At 42.9% G+C, this 17,078-nt stretch overlaps 1 protein-coding gene and 1 non-coding gene across 2 annotated transcripts in view; one reads left to right on the top strand and one right to left on the bottom strand.

The window, feature by feature from the left end:
* Positions 1 to 7,964: 7,964 nt before the first annotated feature.
* Positions 7,965 to 17,078, top strand: part of SNX3 (sorting nexin 3) — a 41,177-nt gene continuing 32,063 nt past the window's right edge. The window contains exon 1 of the mRNA XM_072738340.1: positions 7,965 to 8,417. Coding sequence (XP_072594441.1) covers positions 8,256 to 8,417 — 162 coding nt within the window. The 5' untranslated portion in view covers positions 7,965 to 8,255. The remainder of the gene's footprint in view (positions 8,418 to 17,078) is intronic.
* On the bottom strand, positions 13,467 to 13,574 carry LOC112925215 (U6 spliceosomal RNA). Its single transcript, XR_003236041.2, has one exon. It is a non-coding gene; the product is annotated as a U6 spliceosomal RNA (small nuclear RNA).

The following is a 17,078-nucleotide window of genomic DNA, read 5'->3' as shown; positions in this document are numbered from 1 at the left end:
CCAATAGGACAACAAACAGAAATAGCATATAGGAACCTGAGCGAGTGTATGATATGAAGAGTGGCAAACACTACTATGATACACCCACTCCAAGCAGAGGTCTTTATAGATTTGAGAGCATTAAACAGCTTAGTGGATCAAGCCCTGGTCCAGCAGGTTTGGTCAAGCTCTCTAAAAAAACCCAACCCACAGGTTCTGGACAAATACATCTGTTATGCAGATATGTTTCCAAATGAATAGTTAGAAGAGTTTACTTCTTTCACAAATACAATTAGGAACCACCCTGGTATGCCTGGGAATGTATGTCCTGGTGGCTAAGGTCTTTTACTAGAATACTGGCACCAACTCACAGAGATTTGGTGGGTCCTCCAAGTCCCAGTAAGAGTTGTGGTGCTGTTTGCATCCTGATATCCTTCTTTGATGTGGCATCTCCCAAATTTTGGGTCTCAACAGTCTTCAGTTGCTTAGTGCAGTACTTTCTTTGCATCAAACCAGGGAAATGGGGGCAGATTTTTCAAGTCCATTCACTTTTCTACATTCCCACTGCTTACCATCTTACTTCCACCACCATGATCTTTCTAAAGCAAAAATCAAGTCAAATCACTCCTATTTAGTGGTTTCCTTTAGAAAGTCTTTAAATAGTATCTGGAATCATAAACATGGACTGTAATGCCTCCTCATGGCCTTATCCCTCTTGCCTTAGTCCTTCCTATTCCCTTTTCATCCCAGTAGTACTGAACTGTGTGTAGCTACCTAGCTATGCCATGCTTTTTCTTTCTTCTGGGCCTCTGTATATGTTTATCTCTATCTCCAGAATGTACCTCCTACACACATGCACACCCAAATCACAGGCACCTTGCCTCTCAAACACCAACTCTATGCCTTGGTTTTGTTGCTGCTTCCTTCTGGAATTTTCCTTACTACCCTCAAGACTGGGCTAAGTGGCTCCCATCACACTCCACTGACATGGCTTGTTCATTCTTACATCTCTATGACCAGTCTGAAAGACCCTGGAAGCAAAAACTGTATCCTGTTTACCACCCTCCCTCTTCTCCATGCTCACCCTTCCCCCAGCACCAAGCACATTGGTTTATTGTAGGTTCTCAGTATGTATTTGTCACATGGATGGCCAGAGGACCTAAAAGTCCTAAGAGGGACACATCTGTTCAGCTAAAGAGATCATAGGATTCCACTGGTTCTGGAATAGGACTCTCCCCACCCCACCAATTAACGTATCTTGCATTCTTGAGATTCTCTAGATTTTTGCTACTCATTGTGATCTGGAGACCAGCAGCACTGGCATCACCTGGACCTCGTTAGAAATACAAAATCTCAGACTTTATCCTGGAACTCCTGGGTCAGAATCTGCATTTTTACGTGGTCCCTGGTGATCTGTACACACATTAATATTTGAGAAACACTGCTTGAGATAACATTGATGGTTCTTTACTCAGAAAGCTGGTAATCCATTTTCTTGAGAGAAGGCACACAAATGCCTGGTTTCCAGTGCTCCTACAGCTGAGGACCTATTTTTGCCCTGATCCAGGTATACACCAACCTTGCCTGTCCTTACATGTTTGAAATAAGTCACTATGCACGTCAGGGGCCCTTCTATCTCAAAAGGAATCCCATGACTGTCTTCCCCTCCCCCTACCCTGGAAATCAACCACTCAACTGAAAACAGGAGTTGCTCCTTGTCATGGCTGCTGACTTCTAGATATTGAATCCAATGTTATCAGAAGAGTCTCTCCTCTCCCAGGAATGGGCCTTATATCCCTGACGTCTGAGCAATCCTCAAGCCATTGGTTGGGAGCAGCATGTGGGAAATGTGGCCTTGGAGCGAATGCAGTAATAAATTTCAAAGCACAGCAGCTGAGGGCAGAGGTTAATTGTTTCTTGAGGCTGGAGATTTGAGAGGCACATTCTCATGGCTACCACAAAGAATAAGAAGATATAGGAAAAAAGGAATAATTAGTGGAGAAGAACTTGAAAAAAGCAAGAGAGAGTGGTTCTGATGTTAACACAACCAGCTGGGCACTGCCTGATTTACCAGTCCAGAAGAGGCACTAAATCACAAACACACAAATAACAAAATAGAGAATTGTTTGTGTTTTTGGAAGAGGTATTTTGTAAAGGATCTCGGGATGGGGATTAAGACCCCTCAAAGGGCATGCCTAAAACACAACAGGTAATCACTAACCTGTGGGCTGAGAGTGGTTACCTTACTAGCAGGTTTTCTTTGCTGAGTGGGATATGCAACCTGGGCCTGGCTAGCTCCCGCTCCGCCTCCAGCACTTAGCCTCTTTAAATAAAACTGTAGAGAAATATACAAAGAAAATCAGTGTGAAGATGTATCTAGCTCAAGTATAATCCTCCCAGAGATTCCAAACTCTGAGACTAAGAAGCAACCACATGCTGATCTCCTGGACTGCAGAAGTAGAGAAGTTAACCTTTGAAAGGACAGGGACTGTGGGATATACTACTAGAACAGACTAACGCCATCTCCAAAGCCTGATTCTCTGACACCAACTCTGTGTGCAACAGTTCAAATCAATTCTGACACTAATTACCTGAAGTTGGCACAGACCCTACAGGTTAAAGGCCTCAGACCCACAAGACTATTCCCACTTCAGACACCAGCCACTAATGCAGTGCCTAAACTATCTACATCTGCCCAGCCAATTACAGGTTTGGGGGGGTTTCATAATCTCCCTCCCAGGTTTAATCATTTGACTCACAGATACCAGGAAAATTATTTGACTAATGTTTGCTGGTTTATCTCTTCCATTGGGCAGAAACAGCCAAATAGAAGAGTTGCATTGGGCAAGGTCCCGGGGTAAGGATGTGTGGAGCTTTTATTTCCCCTCCTGCCTGCCACCTTCCAGGACATGGCGGGTGGGCTGGAATTTCCCACCCTCTTTCTTCAAGTATTGGGTCTTTCTGGTGACCAGCTCCCAACCTGATGATACCCAGGGGCCCTGCTCTGATTCATTTCATTAACATAAACTCAGGTGTGGTCCAAAGGGGCTCCTTAGGAATAATAAAAGACATTCCTATCACTCAGAAAATTCCAAAGGTTTTAGGACCTCAGTGCTGGAATCCAGAGATAAAAAACAATGTATTTTTTATTATACCAGATAGAGTTACAGATACAGGATTGAAAGAGAAATACAATTCTTATGTGACTTCAAGTATAATAATACAACCATCTCAAATCACTGAGTAACCAATAGATTCTTTTTAAAAATAGGTTGTTTGAGGGGATCCCTGGGTGGCCCAGCGGGTTGGCGCCCGCCTATGGCCCAGGGCGCGATCCTGGAGTCCTGGGATCGAGTCCCACATTGGGATCCCTGCATGGAGCCTGCTTCTCCCTCTGCCTGTGTCTCTGCCTCTCTCTCTATGTCTATCATGAATAAATAAATAAAATAATAGGTTGTTTGATAAATAGTGTTGCAACAACTAGGCAGTCAAATGGGGGGAATATAGATTCATATTTATGCCAAAAGAAATTCTAGATTAAATTCTGGATCAGGGATCCCTGGGTGGCGCAGCGATTTAGCGCCTGCCTTTGGCCCAGGGCGCGATCCTGGAGACCCGGGATCGAATCCCACATCAGGCTCCCGGTGCATGGAGCCTGCTTCTCCCTCTGCCTGTGTCTCTGCCTCTCTCTCTTTCTCTCTGTATGACTATCATAAATAAATAAAATTTAAAAAAAAATTCTGGATCAAATCAAAGTGAAAATTCAGGATCAAATATTTTCTTAAAAACCTATAACTAGTATAGAAAAAAGTGGATTTTTTTTGAGGAGGAGGGCTTTCTAAACATGCCTCAAAACCCTGAAGCCATAAAAGAAAAGATTGATAAATTCAACTACATGAATTTAATTACAAAATACATGGTAAAATCCATCAATTTTGACATGGCAGAGTCAAAAGTTAAACAGGGGAAGATATTTGCCATTTATATCATACAAAATGTTTACATTTTAATATTTAATAAACTCCAACATATCAAGAAAAAGAGCAAGTCAATAGAAAAAATGGGCAAAGAATTTGAATAAATATATCACCAAAAAAAGGAAATATGAATGGCTTGTAAACATATGAAAAGATGCCCAACTGTGCTCAGTTGAATAAGAAATACCCAAATAAAGACATCATTTAGATTAGTGAAGATTAAAAAGTTTGTTAACACCTCATGTTAGTGAAGCTATGGATAAATAGGCACTTTCATACATTGCTGTACAGGATATAAACTGGTTAAACCTGTACAGAGGAAATTTTGCAATATCTCTCATAAATACACATATCCTTTGACCCAGTAATTCCATTTACAGGAGTTTATACTATAAATATAATCCTGCATGTGTAATGATAGCATATGCAGGCTATTCATTGCAGCACTGTCACAGTGAAAGGTTGCCATCCCATATATATTTGCTAATAGGGGGACAAGTTAAATTATGGCACATTATGTAATGGAATACCTCCCTGCAGTACAAATATGAAACTATTTTCAAGATACATTGTTAAGAGAAAGAAGATACAAAAGTGTGTGTATCCTATGATGCCATTTATATACATACATATGTATTTATGCTAGTATACTACTCAAGGGACACAACTCTCATCTCCCATGGTAATACAGGTACACTAACAAATTATTTTAATATACACTAACAAATTATTTTTCTAGAGTTAGGACATTTAGGAAAACATAAAATTGCTAATAGATTTCTAACATCCTAGTCTATCCCTAGAATATGCTGGTGCCTTCCCATTCCTGTCCCCACTGCAAATGCCACTCCCTCTTGAGTTACCAGTGTCAACAGCCCAGCTGTATATGCTTCCATACTTTCTCCCATGCACAGACAAAAATATGAACAGATAGATGTACATATCTTTATATATTTTTGTTCTGTTTGTTTACCCAAATCACATTATACTGGAAAGATTTTTCTGTGATCCTCACCAATACACCAGATATTCATCTTCTAATTCTAATAATTAAACATAGATATATTCTCCATTCTGATGAGACATTGCTCAGAGAAAAACTATAAAGAGGGTCTGTAATCTCATTCAGCCACTAAATTCTCATGTTAATTCTGGTAGCTTATTCTTTTTGGATTTTTCTAGGAATACAATTGTATATCCTGAAAAATAATTTTCCTCCCAAAGTTTATACCAGCTGTATGGTTGCTGTGTTGCTATATTTCTACCCTCTGTAGTTGCTTCCCACTGCAGGTAATTGTTGCTGCTGCCCAAAGCTGCTGTGTGGCCTCCAAGGAATGAGACAGAAGCTTCCTATGAGACTATCCCATGATTACTTTGTTCAAGTGTCATAGATGACAGCACAATACAGTGGTTCTTGGTCTCTCAGCTCTCATATATTCTAATTCAAAGTATCATCTCACAGGGGCCAAAGGCAGGCTGTCCCAAAATGTGCCACCTTGGCATAATATTTTAGATAAAAGTTACTTGGAAAACAGTCTGTGCAAACACACTCAGACTCTCCTCTCTCCCTCTCGAAAGCAAGAAATAAATCTCCCACATGGAAGGTATCATTTCTGTACTAAGAAGTTAAAAAAAAAAAAACCCTTATCATCAGAAAGTCTAGAAAGTCGTAGAAAAAAACCTTGTTAATTTTTACTAATTATCCCAGCCCAAATTCTGCTCAGAATTCCTTACTAATTAAATCTCCCAACCTTCTGTTTTCTATGTCATATCAATTCCTCACAGATTTATCGTCTCATTGTCTAAAAAATCTAAAAATTGGGTAGCCCCGGTGGCTCAGCGGTTTAGAGCCGCCTTCCGCCCAGGGACTGATCCTGGAGGCCCGGGATGGAGTCCCACGTGGGGCTCCCAGCATGGAGCCCGCTTCTCCCTCTACCTGTGTCTTTGCCTCTCTCTCTCTCTATCTCTCATTAATAAATAATTTTTTTTAAAAAGTCTAAAAATTGCCTGCCTTGGTCATTTCTTTGGATCTCAATTTCATTATTGGGTCTCCATGAGCATGGAACTAAACTTTGGGGGTTTTTTCTCCCGTTAATCTGTCTTGTATCGATTTGATTCTCCAAACAGCTGGAAGATCTTGACAGGCAGGAGAAAACTTTTTTCGTCCCCTACAGTCTATACTCCATTCTTGAGCTCACAGCAGCCAAGTTCCCATTTGGTCTCTGGCAACAAGAGGCAGGCTCTGCAGGGAGTCCTGTCTGAGCACTTCTTCTAACAATTACCCTTACTCTTTGAAAGAAGAGATAGAGAGGGCTCCTATGACCACTTTGTCTAAATGAGCTTCACTTAGAATGTTTCATTCTCTATCACATTATCCCAGTTTTATTCTCCTCATAGTACCAATCATATTGGCAGGTATGTCATTTATTGACTTATTACATCTCCCCAAAATAGTCTACATAGCAGACCTGATGGCTTTAAAGAACTTCCATGTCTTATTTACCCTTAGCGCTCTAGCATCTGCAGTTGAAAAACACCTTACTAGACCTTCAATAAATACTTGAGTCAATGAATGTTGAGTTTTACTAGAAAAGAGTCTATATCGGATTTAAGTGATTTCTTTATTCCAAGTATTCTTAGTGTTCCTATGGATGGTTAACGATCTGGGCAACTCTTCACCTTTTCATTTCAAAAGCTGTAGAATACGTTTACTATTTTTTTTTAAAGATTTTATTTATTCATGAGAGACACACAGAAAGAGAGGCAGAGACACAGGCCGAGGGAGAAGCAGGCTCCACGCAGGGAGCCCGACTTGTGGGAAATGAGGGAAGAAAGTTGCAGGTTACCTAAACACAGGTCGTCCAAGGCAGGTTTCGGCCCCCTAACCACGAGATTTTTTTTTTAAATTTTTATTTATTTATGATAGTCACACACACACACAGAGAGAGGCAAAGAAAGACACAGGCAGAGGGAGAAGCAGGCTCCATGCACCGGGAGCCCGACGTGGGATTCGATTCCGGGTCTCCAGGACCGCGCCCTGGGCCAAAGGCAGGCGCTAAACTGCTGCGCCACCCAGGGATCCCCCACGAGATTTTTTTCAACGATTTCATTTATTTATTCATGTGAGACACAGAGAAAGAGAGGCAGAGACACACACAGGCAGAGGGAGAAGCAGGTTCCATGCAGGGAGCCCGACGTGGGACTCGATCCTGGGTCTGGATCCCCTGGGACTCGATCCTGGATCTCCATCCCCTGGGTCTCCATCCCCTGGGACTCGATCCTGGGTCTGGATCCCCTGGGACTCGATCCTGGGTCTGGATCCCCTGGGACTCGATCCTGGGTCTGGATCCCCTGGGACTCGATCCTGGGTCTGGATCCCCTGGGACTCGATCCTGGGTCTGGATCCCCTGGGACTCGATCCTGGGTCTCGATCCCCTGGGACTCGATCCTGGGTCTCCGGGGTCACAGCCGGGGCCGAAGGCAGACGCTCTCCCGCGGAGCCACCCGGGGGTCCCCTAACCACGAGGTTTTCAAGAGCCCACCGTGTCCCGATGGCTTGACCTCAGTGCCGACAAGCGGCAAGGCCTGTTGTCCGTACTGCACTCTCCTACGTATCTCCTCCTACTCATACCCAGACAGGCATAGGGGCAAACGGCCACGAGATGTCAAGGCCCTGGGAGGTATCTGTCAATGGTCCACCTAGAAGGCATTTCCGGCGGTTCCCGGTGGGACGCTGGGTTGGCACGGAGACGGCGGGAGGTTTGTTTCGACTGCGGACAAACCCCGCCCCCCGCGCCCCATTCCCGGCTTTTAACTTTCCTTCCCGCGGCCCCCGAGGCCGCGAAGGCCAGTTCCGCGGTCCCTCCCACCGCCTCGGGCCGCGGCGGCCGCGGGAAGACCGGAAGGAAGCGCCCACCCCCGGACCCCGAGGTCCCGCCGCACCTCCGCGCTCGCCCGATGCATTGTGGGCGCTGTAGTCCGGCGGGGACCCGTGGGCGACTACAAGTCCCGTGACCGCCGCCTCGCCCGCAGTCCCCCTCCGCGGCCTCAGCTGGGGCTCCAGGGCCCAGGGCGCGGCGTCCCGGCGAGTCAGCTGTTCCTCCCCCGCGGGCTTCGAGAGGCGGAAGCCGGAGACACGCAGGGAGGAGCTCCGCGCGCGGGGGGAACGCCCGGCCTACGTGCTCGTTCGCCTCGCGACCGCTGTGCGCGAGCCCGGGGTCCCCGCGGCGGGCGGCGGCGGCGGCGGCGGCGGGGGCGGAGGGAGTCCGCGGCGGCGGCGGCGGCGGCTGCAGGAGAGCAATGGCGGAGACCGTGGCGGACACCCGGCGGCTCATCACCAAGCCGCAGAACCTCAACGATGCCTACGGGCCGCCCAGCAACTTCCTCGAGATCGATGTGAGCAACCCGCAGACGGTGGGGGTCGGCCGGGGCCGCTTCACCACCTACGAAATCAGGGTCAAGGTGAGGCCGGCCTTCTCCCCTTCAGGACCCCTCCCCTCCCCCTCCACCCCTCCACCCCCTCCCCTCCCCTCCCCCTCCACCCCACCTGGGCCGGGAGCCCCGGGCCGACTCGGTCGGGCACAGCCTCGTCCGCGGGCGGGCGGGCGGGGTCTCGGGTCAGCCGCCCCCCCCCCCCCCCCCCGGTGTAGGACCTGGACGGGGGCTGCACGGAGCGAGCTCAGCTCAGCGTTGCTACTTGGAGAAGGTGCTCGAAGAAGAGGGCGTGGGTTGAGCGCCGCTTGCCCCCCGAGCAGCTGATCTGGGAATGACATTTGAGTTGGAAAGGTGCAGATCTTTCGAGAACACGGTGCTCCCTCGGGAGGGGGAGCTAGATGTGCCTGAGACGGGGGTGGGGGCGGGGAGGGGGGGGAAGGTGGTTTGCACCAAGTTTTCCCAGTTTTCTTAACCCTGAAGACTTTTCCCCCAGGGGTGGCCAGAGCCGAGCTGGTGGGTCGCTGCAGGCCCCCCTTCCCCGAGCTGCCAAACTAACCCAGCTTCGTACGCTTTTCGGAGCAAAAAAAAAAAAAAAAAAAAATCTAATGGGTGTTGACAAAAGGCTGACGGATTCGGTGGGGCCGAACCCGCGGAGGACCACGGGGTGACCTTAGCCTTGTGGGCCACCGTGGGTGCCGGAGGGCCGAGGCGTGGCGAGTCGTGGTCTCCCTCACCGTGCAGAACTGCAGCTGCTCCAGGAAAGCCTATTATTCACTTAGGGATCTTGCTCTCTTAATTTCGAGGTGTTCACTTGACTGAATGGAGAAAATCAGCTGAAGGAGACGCACACTTAGGATTTCATAACTAGTATTTGATGGCAATAAGTAATTCAGATGATTTGGAAAGATGCTAATTGAGGCTAGAGCTTCACTTTCACTGTAGTTGGGGATTGAAGAACTTTCTCTCACCTAGGGAGGTATCTTTAAAAATCATAGGAAACGAACCCAGCTGTCAAAAAACAACAAATTGTTTTACTACCAAAAATGAAGTATAATAAGTGTTACTTTGCAGTAACTGAGATTTACATAACAGGTGATTATTAATATTTAAGCCGAGTGCTATTGCTCATTGCCTTGTGCACTTTCTGTGCGTGTGGTTAAAAAACAACCTATGATTTAGCATCTTAACCATTTTTAACTGTGCATTCGTGTTAAGTATATCCCTATCGTGAAATCTGTGCACTTAAAAAATTTGTCATGTATCGCCAAAAATAATTTTAATAATCGGACTTCAAGATGTGAAACTAAAGTTTAATGCTACACGTCACCCTGGTGTCCCTATGGATGAGTAAAATGTGAGCCGTAAGCAATGCTGTCATAGTGAAATTGCAAAATCCAGGCTCCAGTATACTTAAGGAAGTACTTTACCACATAAGCTTTGTGAAAAAGTAAGCCCCCCCCCTTTTTTTTTTTACTTTTGGAATGATTTTAAAATATATGCTCACTAAAAAATTCACTAAAAAGAACTTCCTTTTATTCACCACCATGTTTTCTTTTATTTCTTGTGCTAAAACAGAACTTGGTATTCCTGTTTCTAAACTTCCATAGCTAGTACTTCCTGTCATACAACTGAAGCAAAATCTCCTGCCTACACTTCCTCCATTTAATAACTTTGTGTTTATCTTGCTGAGTGCATTGCATTAAATGCACTCTAGTGTGATTTAATTATTTAAAAAATACATCTGATACTTTATTACTGAATAAAGTACTGATACTTTAAAAATAGTGCTTATGGTGTGCTTTACATTTTTAAGAATAATTCCTTTTAAAAGTGGTAAGTTATGGAATTAGCAAAGAATGCACCCACATTGGTTGTATTACACAAACCAGTTTTTTTCTGTATTAATGATGTTTATAGTCATAAATGCAGGTATCCTAAAAAAGTGTAATTGAGTTTCTAATGCATATGAAATGCCATTGGGGTTTTTCTTAATATGTAATGTGTTAATTTAAAATTCAGGACACCGTATAGTAAGACAATATATCTTATTTAAGCAGCATATGAGTTTTGAGAGTAATTACAATCTTGTGTTAAGGTAAAATAGGCCAGTAAGATGAATACGTAAGTCATATTGTAATTTTACTTATTACTACTTTTCTAAGCTGTTGCTGCTCTCCCTCCTATCGCCTGCCTTTTGCTATTGAATTGCCATGTGGAGTTTAGGCCCTTAAACTATCTCACAGTTACTATCTAATTCTGGTCTTGAGAAAAATGTTCAATTTTATAGGATCTGATTGAAATTACTCTAATTCACAGAGTAATTTTATCTAGATAGTGGCACTTTAGAATGCAAGTTTCCCAATCTCCATTTATCTTTTGGTTTGAAGATAGTGTTTAAGACTATTAGGATCACTTGATTAGTATCTCTGGGCTTTTGAAAATAATTGGTACAGGGTTAATGTTTTTGAAAATTGTTCTAATGGGTAGGTACCGCAGAGAGCACCATATATGATGAAAGGTTTAGGAGAGCTCAGGGTCTAGAATCATTTTGGCATATTAGAGAAAAGTTTAAAGGGGAAATTCAGTCACTGTTTGTGAAGTTTATACTATAATGTAACCTTAATTTTCTGGGGATTGTAAATTAGTTAAGATCTGTTGTAACTAGAGACAGTTATTTCAAACAGGAGTGAAGTTAAGGATCTTTTTTGAGCTGAGTTCAATGAATAGATGTATCATTTATAAGCAAAGTACACAATCTAAGCTCGCACAGCATTCCCTCTGTAAAATAGAAATGCTAGCAGTAGCACCTACCTCATAGGACTAAATGAGTTAATGGACATAAGTCTCTTTAGTATTCACTGGTATATACTAAGCTTTTAAAAGTTACTTCTTTCGAAATGCAGATATGTTCTAATTTTAAAGGCAGTGATCAACTAACTACATTTTCTGTGTTACTGTGCAGTTGAGTTACTAAAATTGTTAGATCTGGAATGGAAGTATACTTTCATCGAGGCAGATACAGTATAAAAGAAGACATCTTGTTTAGTATTTAACCCAATAGCTTTTTTGTTTTAAATTTGTATTTTGTATAACTCCATGTAGAAAGTTCTGATGCCATTTGGAAGGTGGTAAATTTCATACTAAGCCCAAAAATAATTAATAGAATTTATATTTTAAGGTAGCATATTTCCTGTGATTATAGTAGTAGTTTTTCCAGTTTTATTGAGATGTGATTGATACATAATGTTTTTGGGGTTTTTTTGTTGTTGTTTTTTTTTTGAGATTTTAGTTCTATATTCATGAGAGAGTGGGGCAGGGAGACGGAGGGAGAGGCAGGCTTCCCACAGAGCAGGGAGCCACATGTAGTACTCTATCTCAGGACTTTGGGATCATGACCCCAGCTGAAGGCAGAAACTCAACTGATTGAACCACTCAGGCGCCCCTATATATGATGTCTTAAGGTGTATATAGCGTAGTGATATATGCTGTGAAATGATTACCAAAATAAGATTAGCTAATATTCAACTCCTCGCACAGTTATGGAAGTAGCCTTTTAAAACTGAGGCTTATTAAAACATAAAACTGAATACTAAAGTTTGATAAACTTTCTTTTTAAAGATTTTATTGATTTGAGAGAGAGAACACAAGCAGGGGGAGGGGGAATGGCAGAGGGAGAAAGAGGGAGAAGCAGACTCCCCACCCAGCAGGGAACCTAACACAGGGCTCAATATCAGGACCCTGAGATCATGGCCAGAGCTGAAGGCAGTTGCTTAACCAACTGAGCCATCCAGGCGCCCCAATAAACAATTTTTTAAAAAGATTTTATATATTTCAGAGAGAGCCTGTGCACCGTGCAGGGGGGATGTGGAGGGCAAAGGGAGAAGAGAATCCGAAGCAGACTGCATGCTGAGCCCAAAGCCCGATGCAGGGTTTGATTCCAGGACCCTGAAATCACAATCTGAGCTGAAACCAGGAGGGTGGACTCTTAACTGACTGAGCCACCCAGGTGCCCAAAATTTGATAAACATTTTGACAAGAAAGATGGTCAGTAAAAATTATATCTGAACAGTGTTTTCTGTTCTAAACCTGTATTGGTGACTTTACTCTGGGTGAGTCCTCTCATTTTATTTATTTATTTTATTATTATTATTATTATTTTATTTTTAGTCCTCTTTAAGTTGGAAGTTATTAATATCCAGATTGGAAACAAATAAATTCTTAGACTTGGTTCCAGGATTTATAAGAATGTATTAAACGGCCCAAATAATATTTTATTTTCTTTTTATTTTTTCGAAATAATCTTTTAAAGAATCAAGGTATTTGAGTGCCAAAGAACATCTGTAAATCTTTTTTTTTTTTTTTAACATCTGCAAATCTATGTAGCTTTATCAGCTGGCTGTGAGATGTTGTCTGATACACATCTTTGCTGCTAGCTACAGCTGACTTACAGAATCTCCATGAAGGAAGGGCATGTTACTGGCTTTGAGGTTTCTGTTCTTACCTAATCCACGGGGAAAGGGAGGCAGTGACAGTTAAAAAGTCGTCCTGCTATGTTGGGTTACTAGGGACTGTTCTGTATTGTTCACTTTAGTACTTTACAGAACCAAGGCACAGAAGGTTGTCTCTCACCCAAAGTAAGTTAACTAGTGTCAGAGCCAGGGTTAGAGTTGAAGTAGTCTGGTCTTGGTTTAGAATTGCTTCACAGCTGCGGTTCATTTAATTTAAAACAGGACATTAAAACCTTTGTTGTTGACAGCCTAGTTTGGGGGCACCCTAATGTATCTGCACCTTTTGAAAGAAATCCCAAAGTTGGTACTCTTGAGACATGAGTTGACTCTTCAATAATCAGCAGTGGGTAAGATGCAGTCAGGAGGGATGAACAGCTGCAAGAGCTTGCTATTAAATTCTGTGCTCTGATGAGATGATCTGAAGAAAACGTGTTGTTGACCGGCTGGCTAGTGATGTTATAAAAAGGCAAGCTTTTTTTTCTGTGAGTGTTGACGCTGAAGAAGGGATTTATCACTTGAGTACTTCTGTTCAAGAGACTGGTATGTATGTGTGTGTGTATATATATATATATATATGGAACACTTCCTGAATTTGCATGTCATCTTTGCACAGGGGCCATGCTAATCCTGTATCATTCCTATTTTAGTATATGTGCTGAAGCTTATATGTATACACACACACACATATATATATAGGCAGTGCTCATGGCAAATATATATATAAAAAATGTGATCTCTGAGGTAGCTAAAGAGAATAGATAATATTCCTGTTTTGCCAGTATAAAAGCTGGAGTCCCTGTTGATCTGATCCTCATCTCTTGTCCCTCCTTCATTCTTACTTTATGTTCTAGGCCTACTGAACTATTTGTATCTCCTGAATAAGCAGAATTATCTTTTATCCAGGCCTCTTGTGTCTATATATTTCCTCTGCCATTAAAAACAGTCTTCCTGGGCTGCCTCTGGTTGGCTTGGTTGGTGGAGCATGTGACTCTTGATCTTGGGGTTGTGAGTTTGAGCCCCATGTTGGGTGTAGAGATTACTTAAAAAAATAAAATCTTAAAAAAAATAAAACTGTCTTCCTTTAGTAACCTTGTCTGGCTACTGTTACTTGTCCTGCAGGATTTAGCCTTTACCATCATCTTTGAGATTTTGCTGATCCTTGGAATTTAGACTGAATTTCTTTCCTGTGCCCTATTAGGATTAAATTTATTTGGTTGTTTGTGGCTTCCTTTAGTTCCTGTATCTTAATAAGCTCCTAGAGGACAGGAGGACAGGGACTGTCTTAATCACCCTTATTCAGCACCTGGCACTGCACTTAGCACATAGTGGACATTATGAGTAAGTGAAGTTTAGGAAGGTTAAGTAACTTACCCAAAGTCATAGGTATTATAAAAGACAAAACTGGGATTTGAATCTACATTTTCTGATCTTCAGAGCCTATACTGAATATTCTCCTGGGGAGCTTTTGAAATCATTTTGATTCTTATTTCATTGGTTAGTGGTGGGATTTGGAAAATGGTAATTTTAAAAGCACCCCAGCAAGGGCACTTTACTGGTACACAGCAAGGCTCATTTCTGGTTGCACCATGTTCTCTGCCTCTGAGAGGTATGAAAAAAATAAATGGAACCATAGTGGTTGGTAGTCTTGATTGAATTTTAAAAGGCAAATTTTAAGTAAATAGAAATAACTAACCAACCAGAACATAACAGCAGATTCTGACAAATCTGAGAGCACAGAGGAAAACTAGTGATATTTACCAACAATAAAATGCCTTTTGGAGGGCAGGCACTTTAATACTAGTTCAGAGCATAACAACCTGTATAGCTTTGCTTTTTGGGAAGAAGGGAGGCATTGACTGTGTTCAGCCAGGATAGATCTTTTTGCCCCTTGTGCCATCCCTGTCTGTATCCCCATGTAATAATCATGGAGGTATGCCAGGAGTCAGGAAAAAAATATGTATATATCCATCTAAGAAATAATTTTTTTTTTTTTACACGAGAGTGTGTGCGCATGAGTCGAGCTGGGATGGGCGGGGGGGACATGTGCAAAGGGAAAGACAGGGAGAGAGAGAATCTTAAGTAGGGCAGAGCCTGACCTGGGGCTCATCTCACCACCCTGGGATCATGACCTGAGCTGAAAGGAAGAGTCAGATACTTAACCAACTGAGCAACCCAGACGCCCAAGAAAGAAATTCTTCTATTTTGTTACTGTTGCTACTTAGTACCTTTAAAGGGGAAAAATCTAAAAGTGTTTAACTCCTAGCTGTCTTGCTGATTCTTTGTAACAGAGATTTTTTTTTCCCTGTCTTCACGTTCATAATCTTGCTTACCAAAAAGAAGAAAAGGAAAAGAAAAAGACTGAACTGTTTTTAGATATGTCAATGTTTTACCATATTGTGCTGCTTTCATGTGAGCAGAGCCAGCAATTTTTTGAACATCAGATAAAAATGATGGTGTCCAAGAAAAGCAATAGTATAATCTCGGTACTGCTTTACTGATTTCTTAGTTAAGTGACTTAATGCTTTCAACCAGAGTTTTACCTCCTTGAGGAAATATTTAGAATCTAGGAATTTTGACATGGTAGTAAAACGTGACATTTGATGTAATTTTCAAGAAAGGTGGTATCAGGATACGGTTGGGGCTGTGCTCACAAGAAACTTCAGGAAGAATGTTTATTTTTTCATGTGAGAGGTCTCAGTATCATGGCTTGACTGTCAGCCTCCAGCATCACATCCATCTTCTAGCCAAGGGGAAAACATACTCCTGCCTCATTGCCCTTTCCCACAAAGGAAGCTGGGAAATTTAGTCACATTTTCAGCCATGTGAAGAAAGGAAGAACTCTTTGCTTTACCACAGTAGCATAGTGTTCTGGGTGTGGCTTCTAGGGTGTGGCTTTAGCAACATTCTGATCATCTCTCCTAATTCTTTCCTTTTTTTGCTGATGCTTGATATTTCAAAGTTTAGAGAAAAGAGGCCATTTGATTTGTAAGGAATAAAATTCTCATTAGCTTTGACAATATTTGTTTTTTAAGTTTTTTTTTTAAAGATTTTATTTATTTATTCATAGAGACAGAGAGAGGCAGAGACACAGGCAGATGGAGAAGCAGGCTCCATGCAGGGAGCTCGACGTGGGACTCGATCCAGGGCCTCCAGGATCACGCCCTGGGTTGCAGGTGGTGCTAAACCGCTGCGCCAGCCACCGGGGCTGCCCTTTAAGTTTTTTTTTTTTTTTTAAAGATTTTATTTATTAATGAGAGACCAAGGGGTGGGGGGACAGAGACACAGGCAGAGGGAGAAGGAGGCTCCATGCAGAGCCCGATGCAGGATTCAGTCCTGGCACTCCAGGATCACGCCCTGGGCTGAAGGTGGTGCTAAACCCCTGAGCCACCCAGGGAGCCCCAGTTTTGTTGTTTTTTTTGTTTTGTTTTTTTTTATTAGAGCAAGCAAGCGCGAGTGGGGGGAGGGACAGTTGGAGAGGGAGAAGTAGACTCCCCACTGATTAGGGAGCTTGATTTGGGGCTCAATCCCGGGAACCTGACGTTAGCCAAAGGCAGATGCTTAACCTGCTGAGCCATCCAGGTGCCTCAGTTTTGACAGTCTTAAATATGAATTTTGATATCTTCCCGAGAATTAATTTTGATAAGTTGAGAAAGGAGACAACCCTGAAGACATGGCACCTCTGATAAGGGTGTACCTTGGGGTTGGATTAGGGGTCCTTGAAAATAGATGATTAACCCTTTTTTTTCTTCAATGGCTGTTTAAAGCTATGGAGGCAGTTCTACTTAGAACCAGCATTTTAGTTGATGGTATTGAATGATAGAGTATATAATTTGAGTGACCAAAATAAGTGAGATCAGTATCTTTTACCAGAGAATCATAATAAGACTTAAAATAATTTTTATAACATTATTTTGCCTTGACATTATTTGTTATCTTGAAGTGAAACTGAAGTAGTGGGCAGCTGGGAGGGGTGGGGGGTTGCTCAGCCCGTCACCTTCTGCCCGGGGTGTGGTCCTGGAGCCACAGGATCAAGTACCGCCTTGGGTTCTCTGCATGGAGCCTGCTTCTCCCTCTGCCTGTGTCTCTGCCTCTCTCTCTCTCTGTGTCTCTCATGAATAAATAAAATAAAAAAAAATTTATTTAGAGCATGCGCACGAGTGGGAGGATGGGCAGAGGCAAA

The sequence above is a fragment of the Vulpes vulpes genome, chromosome 1 (assembly GCF_048418805.1).
Source record: "Vulpes vulpes isolate BD-2025 chromosome 1, VulVul3, whole genome shotgun sequence".
In the NCBI taxonomy this organism is placed as follows: Eukaryota; Metazoa; Chordata; class Mammalia; order Carnivora; family Canidae; genus Vulpes; species Vulpes vulpes.
Note: the sequence above shows the minus strand (reverse complement) of the source record. Positions and strands in the feature narration are given on the sequence as shown.